This window comes from Nicrophorus vespilloides, unplaced genomic scaffold, assembly GCF_001412225.1.
Source record: "Nicrophorus vespilloides isolate i.1.1-1 unplaced genomic scaffold, Nicve_v1.0, whole genome shotgun sequence".
Classification (NCBI taxonomy): Eukaryota; Metazoa; Arthropoda; class Insecta; order Coleoptera; family Silphidae; genus Nicrophorus; species Nicrophorus vespilloides.
The window spans coordinates 159,956-186,221 of record NW_017096360.1 but is presented as its reverse complement, the minus strand read 5'-3'; the positions used below and the strand labels follow the sequence as shown (position 1 = coordinate 186,221).

Below are 26,266 nucleotides of genomic sequence, written 5' to 3'. Positions count from 1 at the left end.
ATTGGTATTTGATATCAGTCAACATTATATATATCAGCTAATCTTGGTTCTCACAATTGTATATTCTGTCTAGAAGTCTAAAATATGTTATCTCTTTCTCGGGAATTCTCACGATGCATTTTTTGTTTTTCTAGAATTCTCGAGAGAAATCTGTATCAATGTTCTGTTTTGCTATTTTGGAGAGATTGAGAGAATAGTGTTGCGAAGGAGTAGTAGTAGTCCGTAATTATTCGGCAATCTATATTCATTATCATTGTCTTTACTCTTCTTTGGCTTTGACATTTTTAGTATCGATGTCTTCAATAAGTTGTTGCTCCTCTGGGCTTTCTTCGTCGTCGTCATCGTCATTATCGGTGATTGCTTCCTAGATTCATTCGATGGTGAAACAAGTAGTGTTTAGTTAGTTAGATGTAATTTATTTTTCTTACATCATCGTCATCATCATCATCATCGGATACTTCGTGTTCTGCTGCGGTGCCGCTGCTGACTGTCGTATACTTGGATTCAGTAAGTAATTCATCGTCTCCGTTCATCTCCTCATCCGCTTCATCGTCGTCGTCGTCGTCTTCGTTCTCTCCTGCAAAATAGCATAATAGTAGTACGAAGCGGTACGAAGGAAGCTCTTTCGTGTCAAGTCTAACTGACTTTCATCGACGGCCGTATCCAGGCTGATCACGGAGAGCGTCATCTTGCCGGCGAGGACGACGGCCGGATCATCCTCCGAGTCGGAGCTCTGCGTTTCGATCTTGGCGTCGGCGACGAGCAGCTGAGATTGCGCGGGAAGCGCTCCCTCCAAGAAGATCTCCTGCAAAACATCCAGACACACCAGGTTACAGTTTCAAAAGAACAGTGGGCGCGCTGGAAATGAAGAGAACCTTCGGTGGTTCGGGAGCGTCCCGCGGTAACGGGGGCGGAGGCGTCGGCAGAACAGAACGCACCGATTGGTTGCTGCTCCACCTCTGACCGCCCTCGCAGCTGGCCCTCGTCTCCATACCGACCACCTTCACCTGCGGCTGCTCCTCCTCCTCGTCCACCTCAACCTCCTTCTTCTGAGGATGCTTCTGTTTCGCGATTCTTCCTCCATCGGCATCATCCTATATATCACACCATATCACATCACACATTTTGATTAGCGCAAAGTCACACGGAAAACGTTCGCACACAGCACATTCATAGATTAATTTTAGGCGAATCGTGTACATGTGTGTTGTGTTTACATTTTACTGAATGTCATGCAAATAAAGAAAAGAAACATTAAAAAAAAACGTGACGAAACGAAGCAAAGTATAACAAACTGTTTTTTTTTGTTGGTTTTTGTTTCTTCACAAATTGTTGTTAGTTTGGGAGGAGGGGAGGCGCTGATTTTGTTTGTGAACGGTACCTGATTGGCCACCGCCTTCCTGCGGGCCTCAAGTTCTCCATCGACCTCATCGAGCAGTGCGGTCATTGCGTTTACAACTGTTGAAAAATTGTTCATAAACAAAACAAAACTAAAATAATAAACTATAACTTGGGCTTCAAATAATAATAATAACAATAATAACTACAACTACTGCAGGTACATAACATATTATACTGTACGAGGAGGCAGCAATCTGTACGGAAGAACAACAACAAAGTAAAGTCATCATTGTTAACGAGATAAGGGAGGGATGGTATGAAGGAGGCGCATGCAAATAGCTAGAAGCCGAGCTGTGCAGCGATCAACTGGTCATCGTAATATTCATCGACCAGCTTTAGAGACAGGAGGGCGGAATATTCAACAAAATACCAGAAGAAAAAGAAAAACAATGTAAAACAATCGTAATAAGTAAACACCAGCAAAGAAACACACATGAAAAATAAATAAAACTCTTGTAGCTCTCTCTTGCGTGATGGTGGTGTTCGTGTGCGCCGCCCCCTCCCGCAGACCGACCGACCGATCGATAGGATGAATTATTAATATTATTGGGTAAAAACCAAAAGAAGAATGTGTGTATGTGTGTGTGTAAGAGTGTGTAGATAGAGAGAGATAGGACAGGGCCGCACCTGAGGAGGACCACCGCCGCCGCTGCCTAGAGGCACCTGCGCCATCTGCGCCACGATTCGCTCCATCGCAACTTCCGTCTCGCGGAGCCGCCTCCTCAATTGGTCCAGCTCGTCATCCCCTGCAACACCCCCCACAACATCTGTTCTAGCCAATCGCACACAACAACAATAACAAAATCATAATCATCATCATCGGAATCGCTACAATTCACCCCAAGCAACAATAACAACAACAACATCGCTACGCAAACTCACTGTAAAAGTGAAGAATGTGAAAACAAACAAACACAAAATAAAATAAATAAATATATACAAAACAGAAAAATGAATTTGAAGAAAATATGAGTTTTTTCAAAACGACCCACCCTCCTGTTTTTGTCTGTTTCGAGAGCTACAGCGCGACCAAAATCTGCAAAAAATACGTACATGTACTCGTACGTACGTCTGACATGTGCATGTACGTATTTTGCAAATCTATACGATCTAGAGTATGACTATTACCAATAACAACAACAACAAAAAAAAACAAACAATAATAATGATGTGAGGTGAGATGAGGTGCGCAAACTTTAGAGAATATAATGTAGAAATAGGTATGGGCGGCACTAAGCAAAATTATAAAGAAGGTAAAACGAATGGTAATAATAATGATAATTCCGATATAGAAAAAGACGAAGACGACTCACTTGCGTCCCTTTCCTTCCATCCTGCAGCCATCATCATTCATCAGCAGCAGCAGCGGAGGCAAAAGTAAAAACAACATTTTTGTAGGTAATATTATCAGCAACGTGTACATGCGAATGTTTTGTTATAATACGACGAAAACTGATGAATTAAAGTGCGAGCTGCTTTCATAGATATCATAATTATGTTATTATACAGATAGATAGAGAGAGAGAGAGATTAAGGGAGAAAGTAGTTGTTGTTGTTGATGACTATGATTGATTGATTGATATCGGTCAGTCAGAGAGTTGTCATAGTCTGTTTTTCTGTCAGCAGTAAATGGTGGCGATGGTGGTGGATAGATGAAAAAAGTAAAGAAAGAAGGCATATTGTAGTAGACATACCGATCTTGCTGGACGGTTGATCCCTCTTTGCGGGCATCTTGCATCGTTCGCTCTCGAAGACGTCCCTCCGGAACTGCGGATCTGGTTCGACCGGTGGATACAGCGCACCACCCGCACCGTCCGGTTGCTTCTTGCATAGCAACTGCAAGAGTGAAAATGAGGGAATGAGGGGGAAAAATTCAAATTTTGAAACAGCTTCATCGCACCTTGATCAGGGTGTACGTGAAGAAGACGACGATGGCGACGGTGTAGATGGGCATGATGATGCCCATGCTTCCGGCCTTTTGCGATGGTGGAACGACGTGTCCAGCGCCTCCCATGGGCGGCCTCATTCCGGGAATCGGACCGGGCTGCGTAAAGGAAACAAATCATAATTGTAGTAATAATGATGATGCGAGAGGACAATAACAACAGCAACAGCAACAACAAATACAAGAGCTATTTGCAAAAAGAAGAAAACATAAATAAATGTATGTGCATAATGGTTGCATTAGCAACTGTTTGCGAGACACGAGAAGTGAGCGAAAAAGAAATATTATAATAGGAGCGAGATCAGAATGTCGAAAATAGAATATTATTAGGCAACGGAGTGAAAAAGTTATTTTCGCATTTCGAACTCTCGCATACGCACACGTATATGTGTCTGTGTGTGTGTGGTGTAAGATAAAGAGGGACGGGATATGCAGATACAGAGCGGATGGAGAGAGAGATGAAATGATGAAAATATTTTAAATTCGTGAATGCGTGTGTGTGTGTGTAAGGTGGTCCCCGATGGTCATAGGATATTTTTACAGAGACGCAAAATATGTTTTTGTAAGATCATTCGTCTTCGTCGTTCATTATTCCCATAATAATAATGATAAAACTTACTCGTCCTTCGACGAGTTTAGCGCCCTTCGGAATGGTATGCGCCTTTGGCAGATTACCACCGCTCACAGGTGGAGAAGATGATGAAGAGGATGACTGATACCTGGGGATGGCACTTCCCCTTTCCTTGAACGCAGGATGCAGCATCTCCGCCCTCAAGTGCGGAGGTCGCTCCTGCCGGACACCTAAGACAGAACAAAATAAAATAAATAATAACAATATTGGAAGAAGATGGATTGATGGATGGACACGCACACACACACTGCTTATTATTATTATTATTAGTTGGCTGCAAGTAAAAATAGATTAGAATAAAATGCAATTCGATTATTATTGTTGTTGTTGTTAGTAGTAGTAGTAGTTTGATGTTTGATGAAATTGCCTTACTGGTCGCTTTGTAGTCGGCTGTGACCTTGTGGCCGACCCCCAGATGTTGAGGATCGAGGCCAAAGTTGTGCTTCAGGCATAGCGATCCGTTAAGGGTTCGCAGGTCCTGCAGGATCCGTTTGATCCGCGTACCGAATTTTAGATCTGCCCTCGCCCTTCCCTGCGACACCAGCGGACCGACGTCGATGCCGCAGGTGTCCATCACCTTGGACCTGCATCTCTCCAAGACACCGTCTATTCCTCTTCTTCCTTTCCCATCCCGTATTATTATGTCGTCGCACATTTCCCATATAATCTTAATCGTCGTCACATCCGAATCGGAAAACACATCGCAACATCCTGCTCTCCATCATCATCATCATCATCGTCATCATTAATTAGAATTCAAATAATCAATTATATTACCTGCACTCTTGTCGACTGCGTTCGGCCTGAGCTGATCGTCCGTCGTTCCGAACATCATTGGATAAAACACTTTGGGCCATAATACAGCGAAGCACGCGACGACCACGAACACTATGAACGCCGTCTTCTTGGGGCCGATGTCGACGCCGCCGTTCGCAGCCTTCGATGGGGTTTGCTGCTGGTGTGAACTGGTCGCGCTCTGGGCGCCGTTCCAGGACGCTCCACCGCTGTTGTAGTGCATCTCGCGATTCCCGCCGAGTGCCTCAACTCTATTGCAATAACTTTTTTCTTTTCTTTTCTTCTATTTCGCTCGTTGGCTCGATCGGTCCGCTTAGGAAGATTGCGTCGGACGTCGCGACGCTCGCTCGTTATGCCACTGGATGGACGTCGCGACGCTTATCGACGCCAGATCCCAGGGAAGACGACGACGCGTCGCAGCAGCGGATCGCATGCGCGCTCAAATCAATTCATTAATTAATGAAATTTCTCAACAGAAGTACGCAAACATAATTATAGAGCTATTCGTTATAAATTATTGGTCGTAGCTGCGAGATGGCACGGTACAATAATTAAATGCAAGCAAAGAAGTGTTTCGCGTACAGTGTGTTGCCTACTATAGAAATAGAGTGTAATAGAGATTACGACACTGCGAAAATCTGATAGAAAAGGTCGTTGGTTCGATTCCCAAAAACCAACAACCGAAAAAAAATACAACAGCAATATAACAGAAAGAGAGAGAGAGAGAGATATGAGATGGGTGGTGGGTGGTGTCATTTCTTTTATTCTTCATCTTAAATTTATTTAGGAATAGCAAGCGCGCTCTCCTCCTGTCCCTGTCCTCTGCGCCGTTCTCACTGCTCCTTGCCTACGCTGATCAGCGTGTTGCTCTTCTTCGTCTCGGGTTTTTTGTGATCGCCTGGACCGGCATCTTCCTCGTCGTACGATCGAGCGCCGGACGTGGACTCTTGCTGCTGCTGCTGTTGCTGGTGTTGCGATTGCTGCTGCTGCTGCTGATGATGATTGTTGTTGCTGTTGCTGCTGCTATTGTTTTGACCGGGATGGACGAGACGACCGATCAGCGTTCCACCGGCTCGCTCCTTGCGTGCCCTCACCCAGTCGTGCGCGATCACCCGATCGAGCGTCAGACGGAGCGTAATGTCCGGCTCGAGGATGTGCCGCACAATCGATTTGGCCGCCGACGAAATCGTATCACGCACTCGTGATCTGAAGACCCAGTTCCTCGTCATCTGGTCCTTGAGCAGTTTCCGTAGGTTCGAATCGTCGAAGGGCATCGACGCGTTCAGCATGATGAAGAGTATGATGCCCAGGGACCAGATGTCCGACAGTTTCGGATTGTATGGGGTGCCGTTGACGACTTCGGGTGCGGCGTAGGCGGCCGAACCGCAGTACGTCTGGCTGAGGACACGTCTGCCCTCGCCGTCCACGCAAAACCTGGCGAAACCAAAGTCCGCCAGCTTTACATTAAATCGCCTCGACAAGAGTATGTTCTCACATTTGAGGTCCCTGTGCGCAATGTTCTTGTTGTGCAGATATTGGAGGCCACTCGCCATCTGCCGGAACCAGAGTTTGGCCTGCTGTTCGGGGACCACTCCGTTCCTCTTTATGAAATCGAGCAGATCCCCGTTGTCCGCGTACCGCATGAATATGAAGACGCGCGGACCCCGTTGCAGGATGCTGTGCACCTGGATCAGATGGGCGTTCTCTATTTTCGTGAGGATGTCCAGTTCGCGCGGGAAGAACTTTTCGAGAAAGTCCTTGGGCGCCCTCTCCTTATCGAATATCTTGCATGCCAGCTTCATCTTCTTTCCCCCGGTGCCGTCCACGTACTCGGCCAGATGGACGGTCGCGTACGATCCCTGCCCGATCTTCTTGCCAATCAGATATCCACGCTGCTCGAGCGCGTTCACCTCCGAATTCCGCGGACTCAATTTTGAATTCGCCATAATACTATACTATATACTCTTTGTCACAACTACCACTACCACCACCACCACCACCACTAACCACCTGCTGCTATTACTACTGCTAAACCTGAAGTTCCTTTTTTCTTGTACTTCTACTTTTCCTCTTCCTCCTAACAGCCAATTTTTCTCCACTCTCCTCTTCTTCAATGTAAATTCTACGTTTATTATTACTGGATTCGTTTATTATTATTATTAAGAAATGAACGATGAATTCGATGATACAAGTTTTTTGGTTCTGCTGCTGCTGCTGCCGTTCCACACTGGTCGTCTGTGCAAGCACATCTACCGATTTAAAACAAATCTTCCAAAATGATCCTCCTGCCTTTTCCCTTTTCCCTTTTCCTTCACGAAAGATGTATACAACTCGAAAATTCGAATGATGCCAGTTATATGTATATGATACTTCTTCTAATTCTTCTTCGGGCGGGGGGAGTGCGCACGCTTTGAATGAGTGGATGAGAGCTGTTGCTGTGATGTGTATTCTTCGATTGGATGGATGCTGTAGAAATGTTGAATGTTCTTCTCTTCCTCCTTTGAAGAGATCACACGACGACAGTCGTTCGTTGGAAATCCACGGAAATCGCTGATTTGTAACACTCCTCCATATGGTCGCGCAGGAAATTCGCCAATTCGAAATTTGGAAACGGTGGTCCACGCGGAACGAAAATTTTAATGCAACCAAGAATTTACTATTTTTTGATCTTTCAGACAGCAAAATGACACTAAATATATATGTATATACAAACAAAGAAATATCAGCGCACCCTCGAATCGAGACCGCTGCAAATCGAAGGATTGGGGAATAGAGTGAATTAGAGGACATATATGTAGATAAAAAAATAAAATATAACGAAAAAGTTGTATTTACGCCACGGCATTTTCACATCTTCCCTCCTTCGGTTCCATCCTCTTTCTCCTCTACTTCTTGATGCTGCTGCTGCTGCTGGTGCTGTTCCTTCGCATCATCTCCTGCTTCCTCCGTTTCCATTGGGACAGCGTTGTCTTCTATCGCTTCCTCCTGCATGGGAGTAGACACTCGCATCTTTTTCCGCATATGATCGTCATCTTCTATCGGTTCCTCCTGTATGGGTGTAGGCACTTGCATTTTATTCCGCTTATCACCTTCGTCTCCTTCTTCGTCCTCGCTGTCCGTGTCCCTGTCTTCGCCGGGGTGCTTTGATATCATCCGATCACGATCTTTGACATCGCACGCTCCAGGTTCATCCCACTTCTTCTGAGCCTTCATAAAATAAAGATACACATATACGTCGTGTCATTAAGATGAGAGTCGAGCGGATTTCGTCTACTTACATAATAAAAGTCTTTCATGGCCTTGACGCGACCCATGTAGTACGAGTACACCAGATTCGCCATCTGCGTCATCTCCTCGATGACGGTCGTCGATTCGGTGGGCGGGGGTTGCAGGTGCTGTCTCTCCGTCGGGTACATCTCGTTCAGCACCAGGTGCAGCTTGTTGGGCCTCTTGATGAATTGTTGGAAGGCGGGCGTCAACTCGAAGCAGTTCTCGAACAGCGAAACCCTAGCGAAGACGTAGAGGCCGAGACGAGCTCGCGACATTGCCACGACCAGACGCCTGACGTCGCGCAGATGACCGACCGCCTTCGTCCTCACCAGCGACAGAATGATGTAGTCGTTCTGCTGACCTTGATATTTGTCCACGGTCGTCACCTTGTGAGGCCTCCCGATGAGCGGATTGTCCGCGCACCTGGTGTTGATGACGTCCCTGATCAGATGTTTCTGTCCGTTGTACGTGGTCAGGATGGAGATCTTCTGAGCCGGATACCCGATGAGTCGCATGTACATGAACAGTGCCACGCAATACTCTGCTTCCGCCAAATTCTGTTCGAAGAATGGAACATTTCCCCACACAATTAGAATAAAGAGAGCCGATAATAGAATATACGCACCTGATAGAAGTACGGGCTCGGCTCCGACTCGCCGACACCGTTGAAATCTTGCACGTCGACGAGTTGGAAGTCGAACTGGAGGCCGGCGTTCGCCGATTTGTACTCGTCCCTGTTGTAGACGTGCTCGAGGTTGCCCAAGTTCTTGTATCGCCACTTGTAGAGGTCGCAGATGCTGGGCCGCGCACGTCCCTGTCCGTCCAGATCGACCGTCGGCACACCCAGCCTCACCAGACGTGTGAACAAACTCTGTTCCATGTTCGAGTACTTCTGGAACGCCATGTTCTTGATGACGGGCGGCAACTGATGGTGATCACCAATCATGATCCACCTCTTCAGCCTGTTGTAGCCGTCCTGCGGATTCTGCAGCAGCAACGGAATGAATGTTTCGATCTCCAAGATCTGAGCGGATTCCTCCATCAGGATGTTATCGTACTTGAAGCCCATGTCCACCAGCTCCTTGCGCTTCAAGGCGGCGTGCGTACACGTCATCGCAATGATCTTGGCCTCCTTGACTAGCAGATATTTCGATCTATCCAGACCGGATCGGAGCAGTTCGAATGCCCGGAACTCCTCCAGCTCATTGAATATGTGCTGTATGTAACGGAAGCAACTGTCCGCGATGTCCAAGTCCTCTGCGACCGATGCGCCCTTGAACAGAGGTTGCGGAGCGTTCTCGAAGAACTTGCTAAATGGGAAATCCTCGGAGATCCGCTGCAAAGACACGTCACCGGGATCGACGCCTTTCGGCCGCACCACGCTCTGGTACTGCTCCCATCGAGACAGGATCTGATACAGGTAGAAATGACCGGCGGTCTCGCAGGTGTAGGCGACATCGCCTTTAACTTCTAGCGACTCCTGCAACCTCTGAACGTCCGACAACAGGTCGAGTCGCTTGGCTAGCACGTAGTTGACACGTCCGTAGCGGCTAAAGTCCTTTTCCGTTTCCAGCGCTTCCTCACCGTGCCCGAGACGTAGCAGATGTCGTTCGTCGATGTCCAGAGATGCTATTTTCTCGAAGAGCTGATTCAGTGCCTGATTGGAGTGGGTCACGATAAGCGTTCTCTGGTTGGGGAAGTTGTGGTAGAGGTTCGAGATGATCTGCACGGCTACATCTGTTTTTCCTGTACCCGGTGGACCGACGACCAGCGTCAATCCGGGCTGCATTCCTGCCCTGATCGCCTCCACCTGCGTCGGCGTAAACGGAATGCTGTTCCTGTTACACAAATTCAAATGGATTAGTCAAAATAATAACAACAAACAGTTATGTTTTGTATGTATATATATATGTACTTTTTGGGCTCGTTGAATGTGTACGGTCCTCTCTTAGGTATTTTGTGCGATTCTACAGTCAACACCTCCTTCTCCTCCTCCTTCACCTGGTCATCCTTTCGCCGATCGAAGGTAATCCTGGAATAAGAAGGAATAAGATTAACTTTACAGTTTTTGCTCGATTCAAATGCTACAATTTACTTGAATGGTCTCGGCATTTCCTCTCGATTTTTTGCGGAATACGTGATTTTTCTGTTCGGGAAACAGGAGCGCAGATGGGCGGCATCGATGAAGGTGTCGTTAAAGTCCATGGTGGGAATAGTGTCGGGCATGCGGGAGTAATGGGCGGCGCCCGGGTCTCCGTATCCAAGGATGATGTCGTGCAGCCAATCGGGAACGACGCACTCGGTGTTCATCAGCTCCCTGATCGTCTCGAGGACAGCCTTGAAGTTGTTCTCCTTCGGTTTCCGACGCATGAATATGTTGAAACCTTTACGAACTGGAGATTAAGACAAAGCCCACCGGCATATATATAAAAGAGCACTACCTTCGTACACGTCCTCGCCGCCCTGATTGGTCAGATTCATGTCGTCCCTATATTGATTGCAATCGAGCCACACCCTGTAAGTCCGCTTGTCGCCGGGAATGGCCGGTTTCGGTTCGGGCCCATCCTCTATTACACGCCCATTGCTATCGAGCATACCCTCGACTTCGCAACCTCTCACGCAGTGCAATCCAACCTGCGGTATGAACGCATTCTTGTAATCGTATTTGGTGCCTTCAAATAGAGAGTATGCAGAACAAAATAACAATAGTTAAAAAAAATAAAAACAAACAAGTGTAAAGTTGCGCAACTGACCGATCGGGTTTACAGGAATGACGGTGATTAGAAAGCACACATCGTGTTTTCGCAGATTCTCCCATTCCGCTTTGATTTCAGGCCGGACGGAGAGGTTCACCGTTACATCGGCTCGAACTCGGCTCGGACGTTTTTCCCCTGTAACAAACATATTTAATAAAATGTCCTCTCTCTCTCTCTCCAGCAATTTCTTGACTAACCAATGTTGGGTTTGGACACCTCGACAACGGCAAAGGTGACGATTGGTTGGGCCATTCGAGCCCAGCCACCCCAGTATACGCTTTCATCCTCGGCCTTCCTAGAAACGGAAAAATTAAATTAAATGACAAAACACTTAAAATCTGCGTCTCTATTTATAATCGAAGCAACAGCAACTATACTCACCAAGGACACAGCCTGCTGACGGCATCTTCGATATCTTGACGTATTTCATCTGGTTGAAAATAAGAAAAACAGTTTGTTTTATTTAGCAACGTTTATCGTGTGATTGATGGTTATTAAATATATATACTCACAAGTGGACTCTAGGCGAAACAGATTGAAATTTCTGAGCAGATAATCGTGCAGCGTGAGGAACTGCAGATTGAGCTTGGGCAAAGCGAGGCAACCCTCGCCGGAGAAGTAGGCCGTCGGTACGACGTTCTCATTCCAGATGATCTCCTCCGTCGGATACAGTGGCATCTCGTTCAGCGAATCCAGCTGCGAGATGCGCTTCTCGTGCCTGGAAATCTGTACATTCAATTGTTAGCTTCGTTAGCCACAGTCAGAGAAGGTAGACAAAAATTACCAGAAGCTCCTTGAGAAATTGCTCGTCCGTTCTGCACCATGGAGCGTCCTTCTCGTTCTCGGTCGTCGGCACCAGATGCAGATAACTGCCGATCGCTCTCAACTTATCAACGCTGAAACAAAGGAACGAATAGAATCGTGAACGCTACTCATCCTCCTCTTAAATCTACCTCAAATTTGAAAAGTGTTTTTGCAGAGATTCCCTGGAGTCGACGCTGGCCACGTTCGCCAGCGAAAAGTTCCTCAGGTCAGGGAATTTCGCGAATGCCGCTTTCTGCAAAGAAAAGCAATATGAAAACTTATCACAATACATATATATATGTATGTATATATTCTAAAGGGGGATATAATCGAAATACCTGCAACGATGTAATGTTGTTGTAATGAAGTTCAGTCATATCGTGATCGGTGAGCGGATCTCCGGTTACATCGCTGATTTCGAAGCGGGCGTAGAACTTGAGCATATCCAATAACTGAAAAACAAACCAAAACATCAACAAAATCAATCGATTAAAACAGTTTACAAAATAAAAACTATGAATTTTCTAATGTGATAACTTAAAAACAAACAAAAAAAAGAAATACGACGTGTATATATTGGGTACGATTTGCGTACGCACGTCCAAATTATCTCTGGTTTGAATGAGAATCGCGAGCGCGCGAGACGCGAAATTAAAAGCAATGAAGCTAGTCTGAATCATTCTTTGGTCGCGGCAACATCAACACGTTCTTGCTATTGTTAGCATGCAGAAAAGCAGTAACCGGATAAGAAGAGGAAGAACAACAATAACAACAAATTCGAAAAACATATAAACAATAGTTTTAGAAACATCGCTGTAAGTATAAAGGTGAGTAAGTATAAATATATATATTATTGATCCAACATATATCCCATCCCATCCCATTCCATCACATGTAAACATTAATGTAGTTATTTTTATTATCTCGTTGTTAAGTCTAGCTCGTCACCACCATCCCCACCTCATCCAACTGAACTAACGGAAAAATAAAAATCAAATTTAAAGAAGAAACAAACAAACAAACTAAAAGTTGGTTTTAAAATTTTATTAATTTCACGCGAAGATGATTCGCGTGGGAGTCTGGCGAGCGAGTATTAATTGCTTTTGAAAATACGTTCACGAATTTAATGAGTTTACATAACGCTGCAAGCTATTATTTAGAGATAACATTAGCATGGCAGAAATAGTGGAAACGGCATACACACCCACACACACACACACATCAGATCCGTCCTAATATTTGTTGAACTATAATAATACAATGTGGACTTGTTGTTTAATTAATCGCATTCGACAAATATTTAGAGATTAAACATGCTCAATTATGTAAATATGATGGCATAATTGTGAATCAGCCTTGACCAACAGAGAAAGAGCCAAAAGCCAAAGACGCTGTTCTCTCTATCTTTCAACTTGATTTTATTATATAAACACGAAATATGCGTTGCGCAACTATAATTGCAGTGGCATTAAGAACTCAAGTTTTCGGTAATTTTTTAGAATCGCCGGTGCCGAATGATTTCTCTCTGCAATTTTTAACACATACTGTTAAGCAATTAGTCTTAGTATAAACTTTTCTTTTGACTAATCTTTACACAAACAAACCAAAAAAAAACAGTATGATAACCTCGGAGATTGTCGTTTTCATTTGATTTTGTTTTGTTTTTCGGATGACGTTGATAGATATTAGGAAAGAATCTCTAAGAGAATAGTTTCGAGATGGAAACAATGCATTTTGCGTAGCGTGTCGAACGAACCTATCTATCTAATCGAGGCGACGCGATTGATACGAAACATGTAATCTGTACAACATATGTTGTATCAGTAGGAGAAGAATCATAGTTTGCGCGAAAAATCGAATCGAACGGCGCTGCGATATAAATAAAAATAGTTCAGCGTAAAGTCATCACCGATATTTCTCATTTAAGAAAAACTTATTTTTGCAATCGCGAATTCTCCGCATACACTTCGAAAAATGACAATATACACGATTAAACAACGATCTCGTTGTTTATCTGTAATCTGTAACTTTATATATATATATAAATGTAACGTGTTAAACCAAATACATAATAATGCTGTAATCTAATCTGAAATAGGTGTGTCTCAATCAATGAAAATGTCATATTGACGTTGAGAATTGATGAATCAATGAGGAGTTATATTGTGTTTCTCTGTTTCAGATCATGTTCATGTTCAGATCTTCGCAACTGTTGCTATTCTTGTGCGTTTGCACGTTAGAACCACTGACGTCGGTGGCGGAGGGCTTGAATTCGTGCTGCGATGAACCCAACTTGATTCAGAAGAACAAGTGCTGGAATGAGGTACCGATAAATTTGAGCTGTCCGAAGAAGTACCTTCTGGACCCCGATTTCGACGAGAGCGAGACGTTCAGGCTGTCGAGCAGCGGTGATCTCATGTACCGGACGATAGGTTCTACGAAGGACGTGGTCGTGCCCAAAGAAGAATTCTGCTTGACGAGTTTGGAGAGCGAGAACGGCTCGAAGGTGGCCATCATTTGCATGAACGCTGAGCAGGAGGAGTCGCTGGCTTCGGAAGAACTATGGTTCACTTTGAGGGCCATCTGCGGCTTCATCTCGGTCATATTCCTGTGCATGACCCTGTTCGTCTACGCGCTCGTTCCGAACCTGAGAGATCTGCAGGTAAGAAACACGCGTATACACATATATAAATAAATAAATAAATACATCTATTGTACAATTAGGGCAAGTGCATTATGCATGCGATCGCATCGCTCGCTTTGTCGCTCTTGTGCTTGGGCATCATCCAACTGTTCAGCAATCTGGATACGGTGTGGTGTTTGACCTTCGCGTACATCAACTACTTCGCCTTCATGACAACCTTCTTCTGGTTGCACGTTACCTCCATCCACGTATGGAAGACGGCCACGTAAGTCGACCTCGTCCTCGCACCTCGTCCTCGTAAAAGTAATCGTTACGAATAATCATGATCTTCGTATAGACGACCTCACATCATGGGCACTGATCGGCAATGGTACATGATCTACCTGATCTACGGCCACGGAATGCCCATCGTTTTACTCACGATGCTCGCCATCGCCAACCACACGCCCGGGGACCACCTCAAACCGAATCTGGCGACCGGCCGGTGCTGGTTCAACGGTCAGCACGCAACCTGGGCCTACTTCTACGGTCCCATCTCGATACTGCTGTGCATCAATCTGGTCCTATTTCTTCTATCCATCAAGGCAGTATGGCGCGAGACCAAGAACATCAACGACGCCAAAGTCCGCTCCCTCAAATTCAAGTGATTATACGATTTATGATTATACGATCAGAAGCAGCAGCAACAGCAACAACTCTACTTTTACTTGCAGAATCCGCCTGTACGTAAGGTTGTTCCTCATCATGGGACTGCTTTGGTTCTTCGAGGTGATTTCCGTTGCCCTGAATAACGTGCACAGAATCCTGAATTACGTATGGTAATATCGAATATCGTCATCCAAGTACCATTCGAATTACTCTATTTTTTTTTGTTTCTGTTATCTATAGGGTCGTGACGGATTACGTGAACGTGCTGCAAGGCGTGCTGATATTCCTGCTGCTTGTCGTGTTCAGGAAGAGGGCGTTGCGTGGTCTTGCGAACAAAGGGTTCTACTGTTTCCAATTTCCCGGCATGTGGAAGACATTCGTAGACGAGGAGCAAGTGGACGAATACGAGCGAGAGGACGAAGTGCAGATGTCCAACAACGATCGCATCTGATCCGACCAGTAGCGAACAGTATCATTAACGTGCCATATTATTATTATTATCATCCATTGAAAGAAGATCTGATCAATATTTATGTTAAACATCGTTTACATATTAAACGTATCATGAATGTTATTATCTTATTAGCATCAATATGCGGCAAGCACAATTTTTCTCTCAAGAATATCAAACAGATGTCAATCACGTGCGAATGAAGGTCAGATTGTGGCGCCATGCATGAGATCATCAACATTAGTTCCGCGACATGTCCATTATATGATGATATCAATTTTATGATGCACCCCCGCCTCGCTTGACATCAGCAAAATCATCAAGCGAAACAACAAATGCGCACAAATATGGAATTATTCAAATCTCTCTGTAGATAGATAGGTAGGTAGGTAGGTAGGTAGGTTGACACACCTATCCGCACACATCGCAATACATTATATAAATGATTCAATAAGCAAATTATAATTAAAACCATAACATTTGCAATTATAATTGAAATGATCGTCTGTTCCAAGTTGGTCGGTGCTCTCATTCCTTAGATCATACCGCGACGGCAGCAGCAATTAGCTAACACTTCGGCCCACCTTTTCCCATTTGGGGGGTCTGTGTTATTGTTAGGTGATTACGCGTTTCCCGGAAGTATACGCACGTAATCCAGGTGTGCGTGCGTATCGAGTCACAAGGGTTGACGGATGCGTTAGGGGATTTCGATGAGCGTCACAAAGCGGGTGGGGAAAAACGTGTTAACGGTTTATTCTCATGTTATACACACTCGAATGGAAAGGCCGGCCGCATATGGTGTAAACTCCTTTTAATATTCCTTGAAAAGGCAGGAAAAAAAAAAGAAGAATACAATAAAATAGCATTCTCTGCATCCATCTGCCTCCGTAAAAGAAGAAAGAAGTTGTGTGTGATGGTGATGGATCATCGTATTTGGAATCAGAAGAAACGAGTTTACGCGCGCGCGCCACTGGAATATCAAACAAACAAACCGACCTACCAATCAACTCACCTACACTCACCTACCTACCTACCTACCAATAGAGTAGCTAGCAGATGAGCGAGAGCGCTTTGAGGTTAATCGTTCTTATTGGAGGGGAGCGAAACAGATTTGATTCGTACGCAATTCCAGCAAAGAGAAGAATTTATTCACAATAAAGATGAGCACACTGTGGACCATATTATCAACGTTAATAGTGTGCGCTTGGTGCGACCCGTCTTTGTCAAAGGTGAGGGTGAACAAGTGCTGCGAAGAAAATGAAATCTATGTACAAAATTACTGCACCAACATCAATGAAACCAGGGAGACCAAGTGGAGGCCCATTTTCACCAGCGAACATGGCAGATCCAATCAGCAAATTGACTACTTGTGAGTATTTCTTTCCTCATTGCAACATTAATTTTCCACAAACTGAATGTGTGCTGATTCAGCATAGCTACAGGCTCTCCTGACTGCGGCTCCCATCAGCAGTGGTCGATCTACCACTATGTCAACTCTCAGGATGTCCTCAGATTGCTTCCAAATGGAAAACTGAGACACTACATAAATAGACCGCTGGAGGGGGAAGAAGAGGAGTTTGAGGAAATGAATAAGAAGAAGATGGTGTTCTATGATTATGACAGTGGCAAGTATTGCCTGGACAAGGTGAGAATTGGGCATAATTAATGCAATTTTTGCTTTCATTTTTAAACATTTTTCAGAGGGTCGAAAATGGAACTTTGTCTGAATACGCTCTCGTGTGTGATCCAAAACACGAGAATCATTGGACAAACGAGATGCTGATGCGAAACATTGTTAATCCGGTGACGCACATCGTTGCGATCGGTTGCTTCCTCGCCGTGCTCATCTTCTTCTTAGTGATGCCGCCGCTCAAGGACCTGGTGGGTCGCGTCCTTCTGACCATCACTCTGTGCCTTCTGATCAATCAGGTCGCGGATCTGATCAGACTATTGACAGTCTTCAAGAGCAACGTGAGCATAATTGTAACAGGTAGGTAGGCAGCAACAGCATGAAAGTTCCAAATTGTAACGACAGCAAAGAAATAATAAAAATAAATCCTTTGCAGAGACAGTATCGTACGTGAGTCTGCTGGGTGCGTTCTTTTGGCTCAACAGTTTAGGCTATTGCATTTGGAAAATATTCAAGTGAGTAACATCAACGTCATAGTCAACTTAGTAATGATTGTTTGATTGATTGTTTATTGCAGATCCCGCAACGCTTATTTACGTATGACCGATTACAGGCAGTACCGGTATTACTCTCTGTACGCCTGGCTCAGTACGGCCGTTACCGGATTCCTCGCCATCTTCGCCCACTACACGCTCGACTACGAAGTGGTCAAATCGCATTTCAAAAACGACGAACAGGAGCAGATCGGTTCTCTGGCAATGATAATATTCTTCGTGCCCGTTGCCTTTACGGTTTTGGTGAACGTGTTCATCGTTAAGACGATCATCAAATTGCTCCGGACGAGACGCAATTCCGGTCAAATTTACAAGCAGCTCAAAAGAAGGTAATTCATAATCGAGTTGAGCGAGCGAATGCGCATTTTTAAATGTTTATTGATTTTAGTTTTCGGATGTTCGTGCTCGTATTCTTGGTGATGAGCGTCAACTGGGTGTTTTTCCTGATGTCTTTTTCCACACTCGACGGACTCGTCTATTGCTACATCATCGTGAATACCTTCCAGGCACCGCTGTACCTCTACATCTGCCTAATCAAATATCCGAAGAGCATATCGAAGATGATTCGCGACACCTGTTGCTACGACAATTGCCGACAGGAACCGGAGTACAAATGGTCATCGGCGACGCCAATGCGACTGCACACGACCGACTTTTAAAAATCGAAACGAAAATGGTTCAAAACTCGCAAAAGTGTACTTAACTATATAGCTCGACTTTTTCGATATATACGAGAATCTCATTTCAAATATATATATATATATGTATATACACACACACGTATATATATATATATATATTATTTTTTTATACTATTTATATATTTAGACATAATAAATTATTCCCTCCCTAATGAAAATCGTTCAATAACACTCACCTGTCTGAAGAGATGACCCTCTGGTCGCTTACTCAAATTTGAGAGTTGACATCGAACTACAAGGTGGCAATCATCCAGGACCGTGTTGAAGAACCTGCGCGTCAATAGCAGAGCCTCCAGATCGGTGACGAATTCTAAAAATCGCTCGCAGTATAGAACCTGCAAACGCGAGCAATTAAATCACGCTCCGACGAGCTGCTTCTGCTTGCTAATTACCTTCTCCTGCATTATCGGTCCTTCCTCTGGTATACTGTCGAGGACTTCCATGAATTTGCACATCATCTTATGCAACAGCGTTCTCTCCCACATCAGCTTTTCCATCATTTCAGGTTTATCCTTTTTTTGTATCGCCTTCCAGTACTTTTCCCACTTTGGGCACCTCCGAAACTCGGAATCTCGGCGCGCGCTCTGCAGCGAAACCCACATGGACAACGACACCAATCGTTTCACCTGATCTCGGCAAATCGGCTCCTCCATGCTGTTGAAGCAGCGATTCACGAACACCAGCAACGACGTTTGCTCTTTAATGGTGATCAACAATTCGTCGCGTTCTACGCTCAAATTCAGCACCTGCTCAAAGAAGTGCGGAAAGTGTTGACTGTTTTCTTTGAATGCCTTCAAGAAGAAAGAAAAAAAAATTAATAAGAACGATATGATGAAACACGCAAATAGTTAAAGAATTATTTCACCTGCCAGACTTGCACACGTTCCCTGAATTTCTCGTTCAGCATGATCACTATGGACATGATGTGTGCATGAGTGGCTTTATGGCTGTAGTTTGGCCACAGGTAGTTCTCCAAATACTGACTGAACTCCAGCACCATTATCCTCCTCACTGAAAAACTGCAATAGATCAGAACACGAAATTGAAGAGATAATCGATTGATCGATTGAATTAAACTCACTTGGTGCCTCTGATCTCCTGGAAGTATAGGTCTTCGATGACATTTGGCTCGTAGGGTATGTGAGAGTTTTTTGTGTGCGGGGCCCAGTACTTTTCAGCGAGCTACGAAAGAAAACGAATGTTTTATACGTTAGAGGTACGTTCGAGGTAGAATCATTTCAGGTTATTATTATGTTGAATATTCACCTGCGTTATCCTATCGGAATTGATTTGGTCGACGGTCGGAGCGACGATCTTGGACGCAGTTTCGCTCGCCATCTCCGCAATTAATGTTCAAATTGGATCAATTCAATTCAGAATTCAGTTTTCTCACATTCAAATTGGCTTGCGAGCAACTAAACAACACACACACGATAACACACGACAGCACGACCACCAACTGAAACAATAATACCAACAAGAATACAGATAATAATACAAATAATATGGATTGCAAACGTTAGAAAACGAAAATGATTATGAAGAAGCAGTGCTAACAACATATGTGAACTATTTTCAAATCCATCGAATAATTCCATTAAAAAAAATAAAAATAGATTCTTTGGATTTGTTAGAATTGTGAATGATTTTATCTTAATACAACAGTCCAAATATACGTGTTTGCAAGGTATTCTTATAAATATCATTTTGCGCGTTTGAGAAACACCGATCGTTCAATAATAATAATAAAATATGGTATGAATTGTATTCATCATAACCTAGAAACTGCTCGAAACAAATGAAAGATGTACGGTGTTAGGAGGGTGTCCGTAGCTGGTAAACATTTAGTCCAATTAGAAAATAAGAATGTCAGGAGATGCAAGAGGTATTATAGCGCACCGTTGGATCAGACCGAGGTAGAGGTGCCGTTCAGCAACGGGTAGGTACGTTCCGCTGCATTTTCAGGTTATAAATATTGTTCAGAATGGGTCGAGTGAATGTACGTTCGTTGCAGGAGGAACCTCCGGTTATCGTCCGGCAGATACGCCAAATTGGCGGACGGATGTGCCGTGGCGTCGCTAGGTGACACCGCAGTCATGGTTACAGCAGTGTCGAAGACGAAACCGTCGACGAGCAACTTTCTGCCGCTCGTCGTGGACTACAGGCAGAAATCGGCTGCGGCCGGTCGGATACCAACGAATTTCCTGAGGCGAGAATTGGGCGCCAGCGAGAGGGAGATTCTATCGGCGAGACTGGTGGACAGGAGTCTGAGGCCGCTGTTCGCGAAGAACTTTTTCTACGAAACGCAGGTCGTCTGCAACATGCTGGCGGTGGACAGCGCGAACAGTCCGGATGTGCTAGCAATCAATGCGGCATCCGCTGCTCTCGCTGTCAGCGACATTCCGTGGAATGGACCGGTGGGAGCGGTGCGATTGGGTTTCATCGACAACGAGGTCATAGTGAATCCGACGAGGAGGGAACTTCAGGAGTCGATACTGAATTTGATTGTGACGGCGACCAAACAGAACCTGGTGGTGATGTTGGAGGGTAGCGCGAAGAATATGCTACAGCAGGATCTGCTGAAGGCGATAAAAATTGGCACAAAAGAAACGCAACACGTGATACAGAGCATAGATAAACTGAGCAAAGCGTGCGGCAAGAAGAAGAGAGAGTTGGAGATGGCGAAAGAGTTGTCGGGGGAGGTCGAGGAAGCGTTGAGGACGTTGGCGGGGATGCGAGTGAGGGAGATCTTCATGAACTACACGCACGATAAACTGAGCAGGGATTACGCGCTGAACGATGTGCGGACGGACGTGCTGGAGAAGATCAGGGCGAACTATCCGGATACGGACGTGGCACTCGTCGCCGAAGGCCTCAACGATCTGATAAAGAAGGTGTTCAGGGATCTGGTGTTCGAGGAGAACGTCCGATGCGACGGACGGACGTTCGACGAGCTGCGCAACATCTCGTGTCAGGTGAACATGTACAAACCGTTGCACGGGAGCGCCGTCTTTCAGCGAGGTCAGACGCAGGTGTTTTGCACCGTCACCCTGGACTCGCAGCAGAGCGCGCTGAAGATGGATTCGATGGCGATGCTGACGGGTGACGGCGTCAAGGAGAAGAACTTTTTCCTGCACTACGAATTTCCGCCGTTCGCGACGAAGGAGACGGGCAGAATCGGACCGGCCGGTAGAAGAGAGCTCGGACACGGCGCCCTCGCTGAGCGCGGACTCAATCCGATCTTGCCGGAGAATTATCCGTTCACGGTGAGACTCACGTCCGAGGTGCTCGAATCGAACGGTTCAAGTTCGATGGCGTCGGTGTGCGGCGGCAGTTTGGCCCTGATGGATGCAGGCGTTCCAGTTTCATCACCGGCGGCCGGCGTCGCCATCGGACTAATCTCGAGGTTCTCGGAAAACGATACCAAGCACATGGAGGACTATCGGATACTGACCGATCTACTGGTAAGTGACGCACGCCGGCACGATCGACCACCTTTCTTCTGCAATGTTGTTCGTTTTGTTCTCAGGGTATAGAAGACTACATGGGAGATATGGACTTTAAGATCGCCGGCACCAAGAAGGGAATCACCGCACTGCAAGCGGATATCAAGATTCCCGGATTGCCGCTGAAGATCGTGATGGAATCGATACAGAAGGCGACCGAAGCCAAAGCCAAGATATTGGATATCATGCATGATTGTATCGAGAAGCCGAGGTAAATTTAAGATCTATCCATCCATCTATCCGTATAATGATAATATTTTTGGGCAGGGTCGAAAAGAAAGAGAATTTGCCGGTCAGTCAGAAGCTGGAATTGGAGGTGCACAAGCGGTCCAAGCTGCTCGGCGTCGGTGGAATCAATCTGAAGAAACTCTTCCTGCAGACCGGCGTTCAGGTGAATCAGATAGACGATACGACGTTCGAGATATTCGCACCGAATCAGAGCGCTCTCGACGAGGCGAACGAGATCATCCAGAAATGGCTGAACACGGAGAGAACGCCCGAATTGGAGTTTGGCGGCATCTACAGTGCAACGATCGTCGAGATACGCGATATCGGTGTGATGGTCACTCTTTATCCGGGCATGCCGCCCGCGCTTCTGCACAACTCTCAACTGGATCAGCGCAAGGTGAGTGTGTGTATGTGTACAGTAGCGCGTACAGTGATTTTGAGCTTGATTGCCTGCTTTCAGGTGGGGCATCCTAGTGTTCTGGGTTTGGCGGTGGGCCAGGAGATGCAGGTGAAGTACTTTGGACGCGATCCAGTCTCCGGTTTGATGCGACTGTCGAGGAAAGTTCTTCAGAGTGCGGCGCTCAGATAAAGTTTGTACGATGAACGTTAATTAATTCTTAAGAAATTACATTACACTCTCTTTTTTTGTTGCTGACGTTGTCTTCGTCTTCTTTCAAACTTGGTACACTTTTATTTCCTCCCTCACAACGTTCACTATGTATTGTTTGTGTTTATTTTTTCCGGTCGGTTATTAATCTATAATCGTTTCACGCATACCATACCATCTACCACCACCACCGCCCCTCCTACTAACAATCCGTGTTACAAACCTTGCACAAACAATTTAATACCTGTTGCTTCATTATTTATTTAAGTGGCAGCAGGAACGAACGAACGTATGAATGAATGGAATGTATTGTGTGTTTGAATGTAATGTGTGGTGTAGTATTATCGTATCGTGCGTATCTTTCATAGTCAATTGAAGTAATTCTTGAATAAACGTAACGGATTTACCTGGCGCAACGATGATCGTTCATCATTTGTGAAAATAATTGTTTGAAGTTTTCTTGGCTATTTACTTAATACGATATGTTTCTCGTGAAAATGATTCTTGCTCATATAATTTCGAAGAATTCGATTAAATTAAATGTTAGTACTCAAAGAATTACCAAAATATACATACATACATACAGTCGATGATGGTGATGCTAATGACTACCATTCAATTATAATTGATTATTATTGTTGTTGTTATGGGAAAGAAATGAAACGAGAATAACATTCGAAGAATTGAATATCGCGGTTCGGCGAAATGGTGGTGATGGTGGTGGTGGACCACCAGCTTTAATTATAATTAGCGTCGATTGAGTCTGCCTTTTCTCTCTCCCACTGTACCATTCTATGTAGTATCGCAATCAGTTTTAGTCATAATCAACATCTTTTAGTCAACCCACACACACATTCACTTGCATATATAATTAAGCACGCGTCTATGTGTGTTTGTGTATAAGCCAGCAGTAGTAGCAGCAGCAGCAGCTAGTCGATCTAATTTCTTCGTGCACGCTTATCTCATTAATCACTTTTCGCACGTGCCTTTGTTCATATAATTAAATCGTGAATCAAATTGAATCTGTGTGTGTGTGTGTACATTGAAAAAGTGATGGATTGTTGCTGTTTTGGGGGCGTTGTGTTTGGTTGATTGGTGAGGGTCGGAGATGGCTCGCATACAGAGGACAGGACAGGACGATAGGACGAGACGAGCAGAGACTTGTGCATAAAGGTCGGACACGGCTCCTTCCTCTCCGGGTCGATCATCGATTGATTTATTTTTAAAGAGGAGCAGTGTGGCAGGGAGGGAAGAAGAGAGACAGAGAGAGAGGATTATCTTTTTCGCGCGCGTCCTCTCTCTCTCATTCTCACTCACATACACTCATTCTATCCGCTTCTCTCCTATACGTTTTATTATAATACATGTACGAAGTATTAAAAGCTGAAACCTAAATGGTCGGTAGTGGTGGATAGTGTGCGTGCACGAGTGTCTGCTATAGGTAGGTAGGTAGGTATTACACCAAAATTGTTACATTTGCAAAACTTGGTCCGGTGCGTTCGCACGCAAACAAATATTTGCAAGTTGCGTTTCCTGTCTACTGTGTGTGTGTGTGTGTTCGTTGCTTGCTAGCTGCGCGGTTAGTTCTAGCAGTGCAATTATATTGGATAACTTTTAATTAGATTACGTAAGCACTCGAAATATATCTATACCTAACACGAAAGAGAAAGAAATATTCCTGCTGTGGTGGCAGCAGCAGCAGCAACATCGGAATTCGGGCAATAAGGGAGAATATGGCATCATCGAATCAAAACGATAGTGTGTCGGGCAGCAGCAGCAGCAGCATCATAGTGTGCAACGATGGACTTTTGGTGCCGTGCTGGAGACCTTTGCTAGGTGTGAGCACGCTGGAGAAGGCGACGCGTGGCTGCGTCTACTTCGTGGTTATGGCTTACCTCTTCATCGGCGTCTCCATAATCTCGGATCGTTTCATGGCGGCCGTCGAGGTGATCACGTCGCAGGAGAAGGAGGTCGGCGTGAAGAAGGCCAACGGCGATAAGCACATCGTGGTGGTGCGCGTGTGGAACGAGACCGTCGCAAATCTGACGCTACTCGCGCTCGGCTCCAGCGCTCCCGAAATCCTCCTCTCCGTCATCGAGATCTGGGCGAAGGACTTTGAGGCAGGCGACCTGGGACCTGGCACCATCGTCGGCTCTGCAGCCTTCAACCTCTTCGTCATCATATCCATCTGCGTCTCGGTCATTCCCAACGGAGAGGTGCGAAAAATCAAGCATCTGCGCGTGTTCTTCGTGACGGCTACGTGGTCAGTATTCGCGTACGTGTGGCTCTACCTGATCCTCGCCGTCTTCTCGCCGGGCGTCGTCGAGATCTGGGAGAGCGTGCTGACCTTTCTCTTCTTCCCAATAACCGTGTTGACGGCGTACATTGCGGACAGGAGGTTGTACAAGTTCATCAGGAAGAGTTACCGCGTGAACGCGCGCGGCATCATCGTCGAGAGCGGCGCCTTCGCCGAGTCCGCTGATCTCGATCTACGTCAAAGGTTTCTGGACACGCTGAAAAGTCTGCGCGTCGATCATCCGACCGCCGACGTCCAAACACTCGAGCGGATGGCCCACGAGAATCTCCTGCTGAGCAAACGTCACCGATCGCGCGCCTTTTATCGCATGCAGGCAACGCGCACCCTCCGCGGTAGCGCCGACATCTTCAAGCGTACCTCCAGACAGGCCATGGACGACATCCAGGTCGAGTATCTGCAGGAGTCGGCCGCCTTTCGAAAAGGTGGTGGTGGTGGCGGCGGCGGCGGCGACAGAGGCTTGGATTCGATCCGTTTCGAACCGTCCACTTACACGGTGCTCGAGAACTGCGGCAGCTGCGTCGTCACGCTAGAGCGCACCTGCAACATCGACGACGAAGTCGAGGTCGAATATTGCACGGAGGATGGGACCGCGATTGCGGGCAACGATTACGTCCGTGCCAAAGGCAGCGTCCGCTTCGCAGCCGGTGACAACCGCAAGACCATCTCCATCGAGATCATCGACGACGAGGTGTTCGAAGCGGACGAGTATTTCTACGTGCGACTGAAGAAAAAGAACGGCGACTCTTCGGTCGCGACCGTCTTCATCCTGGACGATGATCAAGCGGGCTGCTTCAAATTCCAGCAACGCGACTACGAACTCATCGAGAGCGTCGGCAGCTACGAGTTGTCCGTGAAGAGGACGTCGGGCGGCAGAGGTCAAGTCATCATACCCTATTGCACCGTCGACGGCACCGCCAAAGCCGGCAAAGAGTACGAGTACGTCGAGGGAGAGTTGATCTTTGAAAACAACGATACCGAGTGAGTACCACCAATTAATTTCTCAAAATAATATTCACCTCATGCGCATCTTACATGCCACACAAATCGAAAACGGTGCCCGATGATGAGTGATAGGCAAACCAACTTACTTTCAGCATTCGCCAATTGCATATCAAAGAATACGTACGTGCACGCTGTGCGATCTAATGTACATCGTTGTTACATAATTGGTGTAGGGTCGATGGAAACGTAGACTTTGCATTAATAAGTATTTTTGTGAAAAAAACAACAACAAGAACAAATAAATCATGCATAAGCGGATGGACGCACGCATGTGTGTGGTATGCAGCAAATTTAAATTTGGCTCCAGAATGAAAGGCGGCTCGTTAAATAAAGGCGGTGCAGTTTTAATTGCGATTCATTTCCGTGACTCTTACAT

At 45.7% G+C, this 26,266-nt stretch overlaps 6 protein-coding genes and 1 pseudogene across 11 annotated transcripts; 4 read left to right on the top strand and 3 right to left on the bottom strand.

The window, feature by feature from the left end:
- Positions 1–100: 100 nt before the first annotated feature.
- On the bottom strand, positions 101–5,167 carry LOC108556776 (resistance to inhibitors of cholinesterase protein 3). 4 transcript variants are annotated; one of them, XM_017913038.1, is made up of 11 exons: positions 4,755–5,166; positions 4,350–4,688; positions 3,966–4,147; positions 3,302–3,445; positions 3,096–3,237; positions 2,715–2,735; positions 2,029–2,147; positions 876–1,094; positions 646–805; positions 429–577; positions 101–364 (listed from the first exon to the last, which is right to left on the bottom strand). In XM_017913038.1, exons 1-11 carry the CDS (start codon positions 4,993–4,995, stop codon positions 260–262), a joined length of 1,821 nt encoding a protein of 606 aa, XP_017768527.1. In that variant the 5' UTR covers positions 4,996–5,166; the 3' UTR covers positions 101–259. The 4 variants fall into 4 exon arrangements, with proteins under 4 accessions (XP_017768527.1, XP_017768530.1, XP_017768528.1 ...); XM_017913041.1 differs by lacking the exon at positions 4,350–4,688 and having other exon boundaries at positions 4,755–5,167; XM_017913039.1 differs by lacking the exon at positions 2,715–2,735.
- A 350-nt stretch (positions 5,168–5,517) lies between these two features.
- LOC108556796 (testis-specific serine/threonine-protein kinase 2) lies at positions 5,518–7,511 on the bottom strand. Its single transcript, XM_017913066.1, has one exon. It carries the CDS (start codon positions 6,716–6,718, stop codon positions 5,606–5,608), a length of 1,113 nt encoding a protein of 370 aa, XP_017768555.1. The 5' UTR covers positions 6,719–7,511; the 3' UTR covers positions 5,518–5,605.
- A 73-nt stretch (positions 7,512–7,584) lies between these two features.
- LOC108556792 (intron-binding protein aquarius) lies at positions 7,585–19,708 on the bottom strand. Of its 2 annotated transcripts, none has more exons than XM_017913062.1 (18): positions 19,497–19,708; positions 19,312–19,412; positions 19,096–19,249; positions 18,623–19,021; positions 18,407–18,565; positions 11,941–12,054; positions 11,752–11,855; positions 11,583–11,694; positions 11,311–11,524; positions 11,180–11,228; positions 10,996–11,093; positions 10,796–10,933; positions 10,484–10,714; positions 10,138–10,426; positions 9,958–10,074; positions 8,668–9,880; positions 8,051–8,599; positions 7,585–7,979 (listed from the first exon to the last, which is right to left on the bottom strand). In XM_017913062.1, the coding sequence occupies exons 1-18, from the start codon at positions 19,566–19,568 to the stop codon at positions 7,620–7,622; spliced, it is 4,473 nt and encodes a 1,490-aa protein (XP_017768551.1). In that variant the 5' UTR covers positions 19,569–19,708; the 3' UTR covers positions 7,585–7,619. The 2 variants fall into 2 exon arrangements, with proteins under 2 accessions (XP_017768551.1, XP_017768552.1); XM_017913063.1 differs by having other exon boundaries at positions 19,096–19,241; positions 19,497–19,581.
- LOC108556795 (G-protein coupled receptor Mth2-like) lies at positions 13,785–15,468 on the top strand. Its single transcript, XM_017913065.1, has 5 exons — positions 13,785–14,264; positions 14,327–14,511; positions 14,584–14,889; positions 14,960–15,064; positions 15,135–15,468. Exons 1-5 carry the CDS (start codon positions 13,788–13,790, stop codon positions 15,343–15,345), a joined length of 1,284 nt encoding a protein of 427 aa, XP_017768554.1. The 5' UTR covers positions 13,785–13,787; the 3' UTR covers positions 15,346–15,468.
- Positions 15,895–18,289, top strand: LOC108556794 (probable G-protein coupled receptor Mth-like 5). The gene is made up of 6 exons (XM_017913064.1): positions 15,895–16,714; positions 16,777–16,990; positions 17,047–17,335; positions 17,412–17,490; positions 17,553–17,858; positions 17,918–18,289. Exons 1-6 carry the CDS (start codon positions 16,506–16,508, stop codon positions 18,186–18,188), a joined length of 1,368 nt encoding a protein of 455 aa, XP_017768553.1. The 5' UTR covers positions 15,895–16,505; the 3' UTR covers positions 18,189–18,289.
- A 155-nt stretch (positions 19,709–19,863) lies between the features above and the next one.
- On the top strand, positions 19,864–22,760 carry LOC108556819 (polyribonucleotide nucleotidyltransferase 1, mitochondrial). Of its 2 annotated transcripts, none has more exons than XM_017913092.1 (5): positions 19,864–20,169; positions 20,245–21,694; positions 21,760–21,947; positions 22,004–22,361; positions 22,425–22,760. In XM_017913092.1, the coding sequence occupies exons 1-5, from the start codon at positions 20,036–20,038 to the stop codon at positions 22,551–22,553; spliced, it is 2,259 nt and encodes a 752-aa protein (XP_017768581.1). In that variant the 5' UTR covers positions 19,864–20,035; the 3' UTR covers positions 22,554–22,760. The 2 variants fall into 2 exon arrangements, with proteins under 2 accessions (XP_017768581.1, XP_017768582.1); XM_017913093.1 differs by having other exon boundaries at positions 20,098–20,173.
- Positions 22,761–23,220: 460 nt separating this feature from the next.
- LOC108556791 lies at positions 23,221–25,870 on the top strand (annotated as a pseudogene).
- The last annotated feature ends 396 nt before the right edge of the window (positions 25,871–26,266 follow it).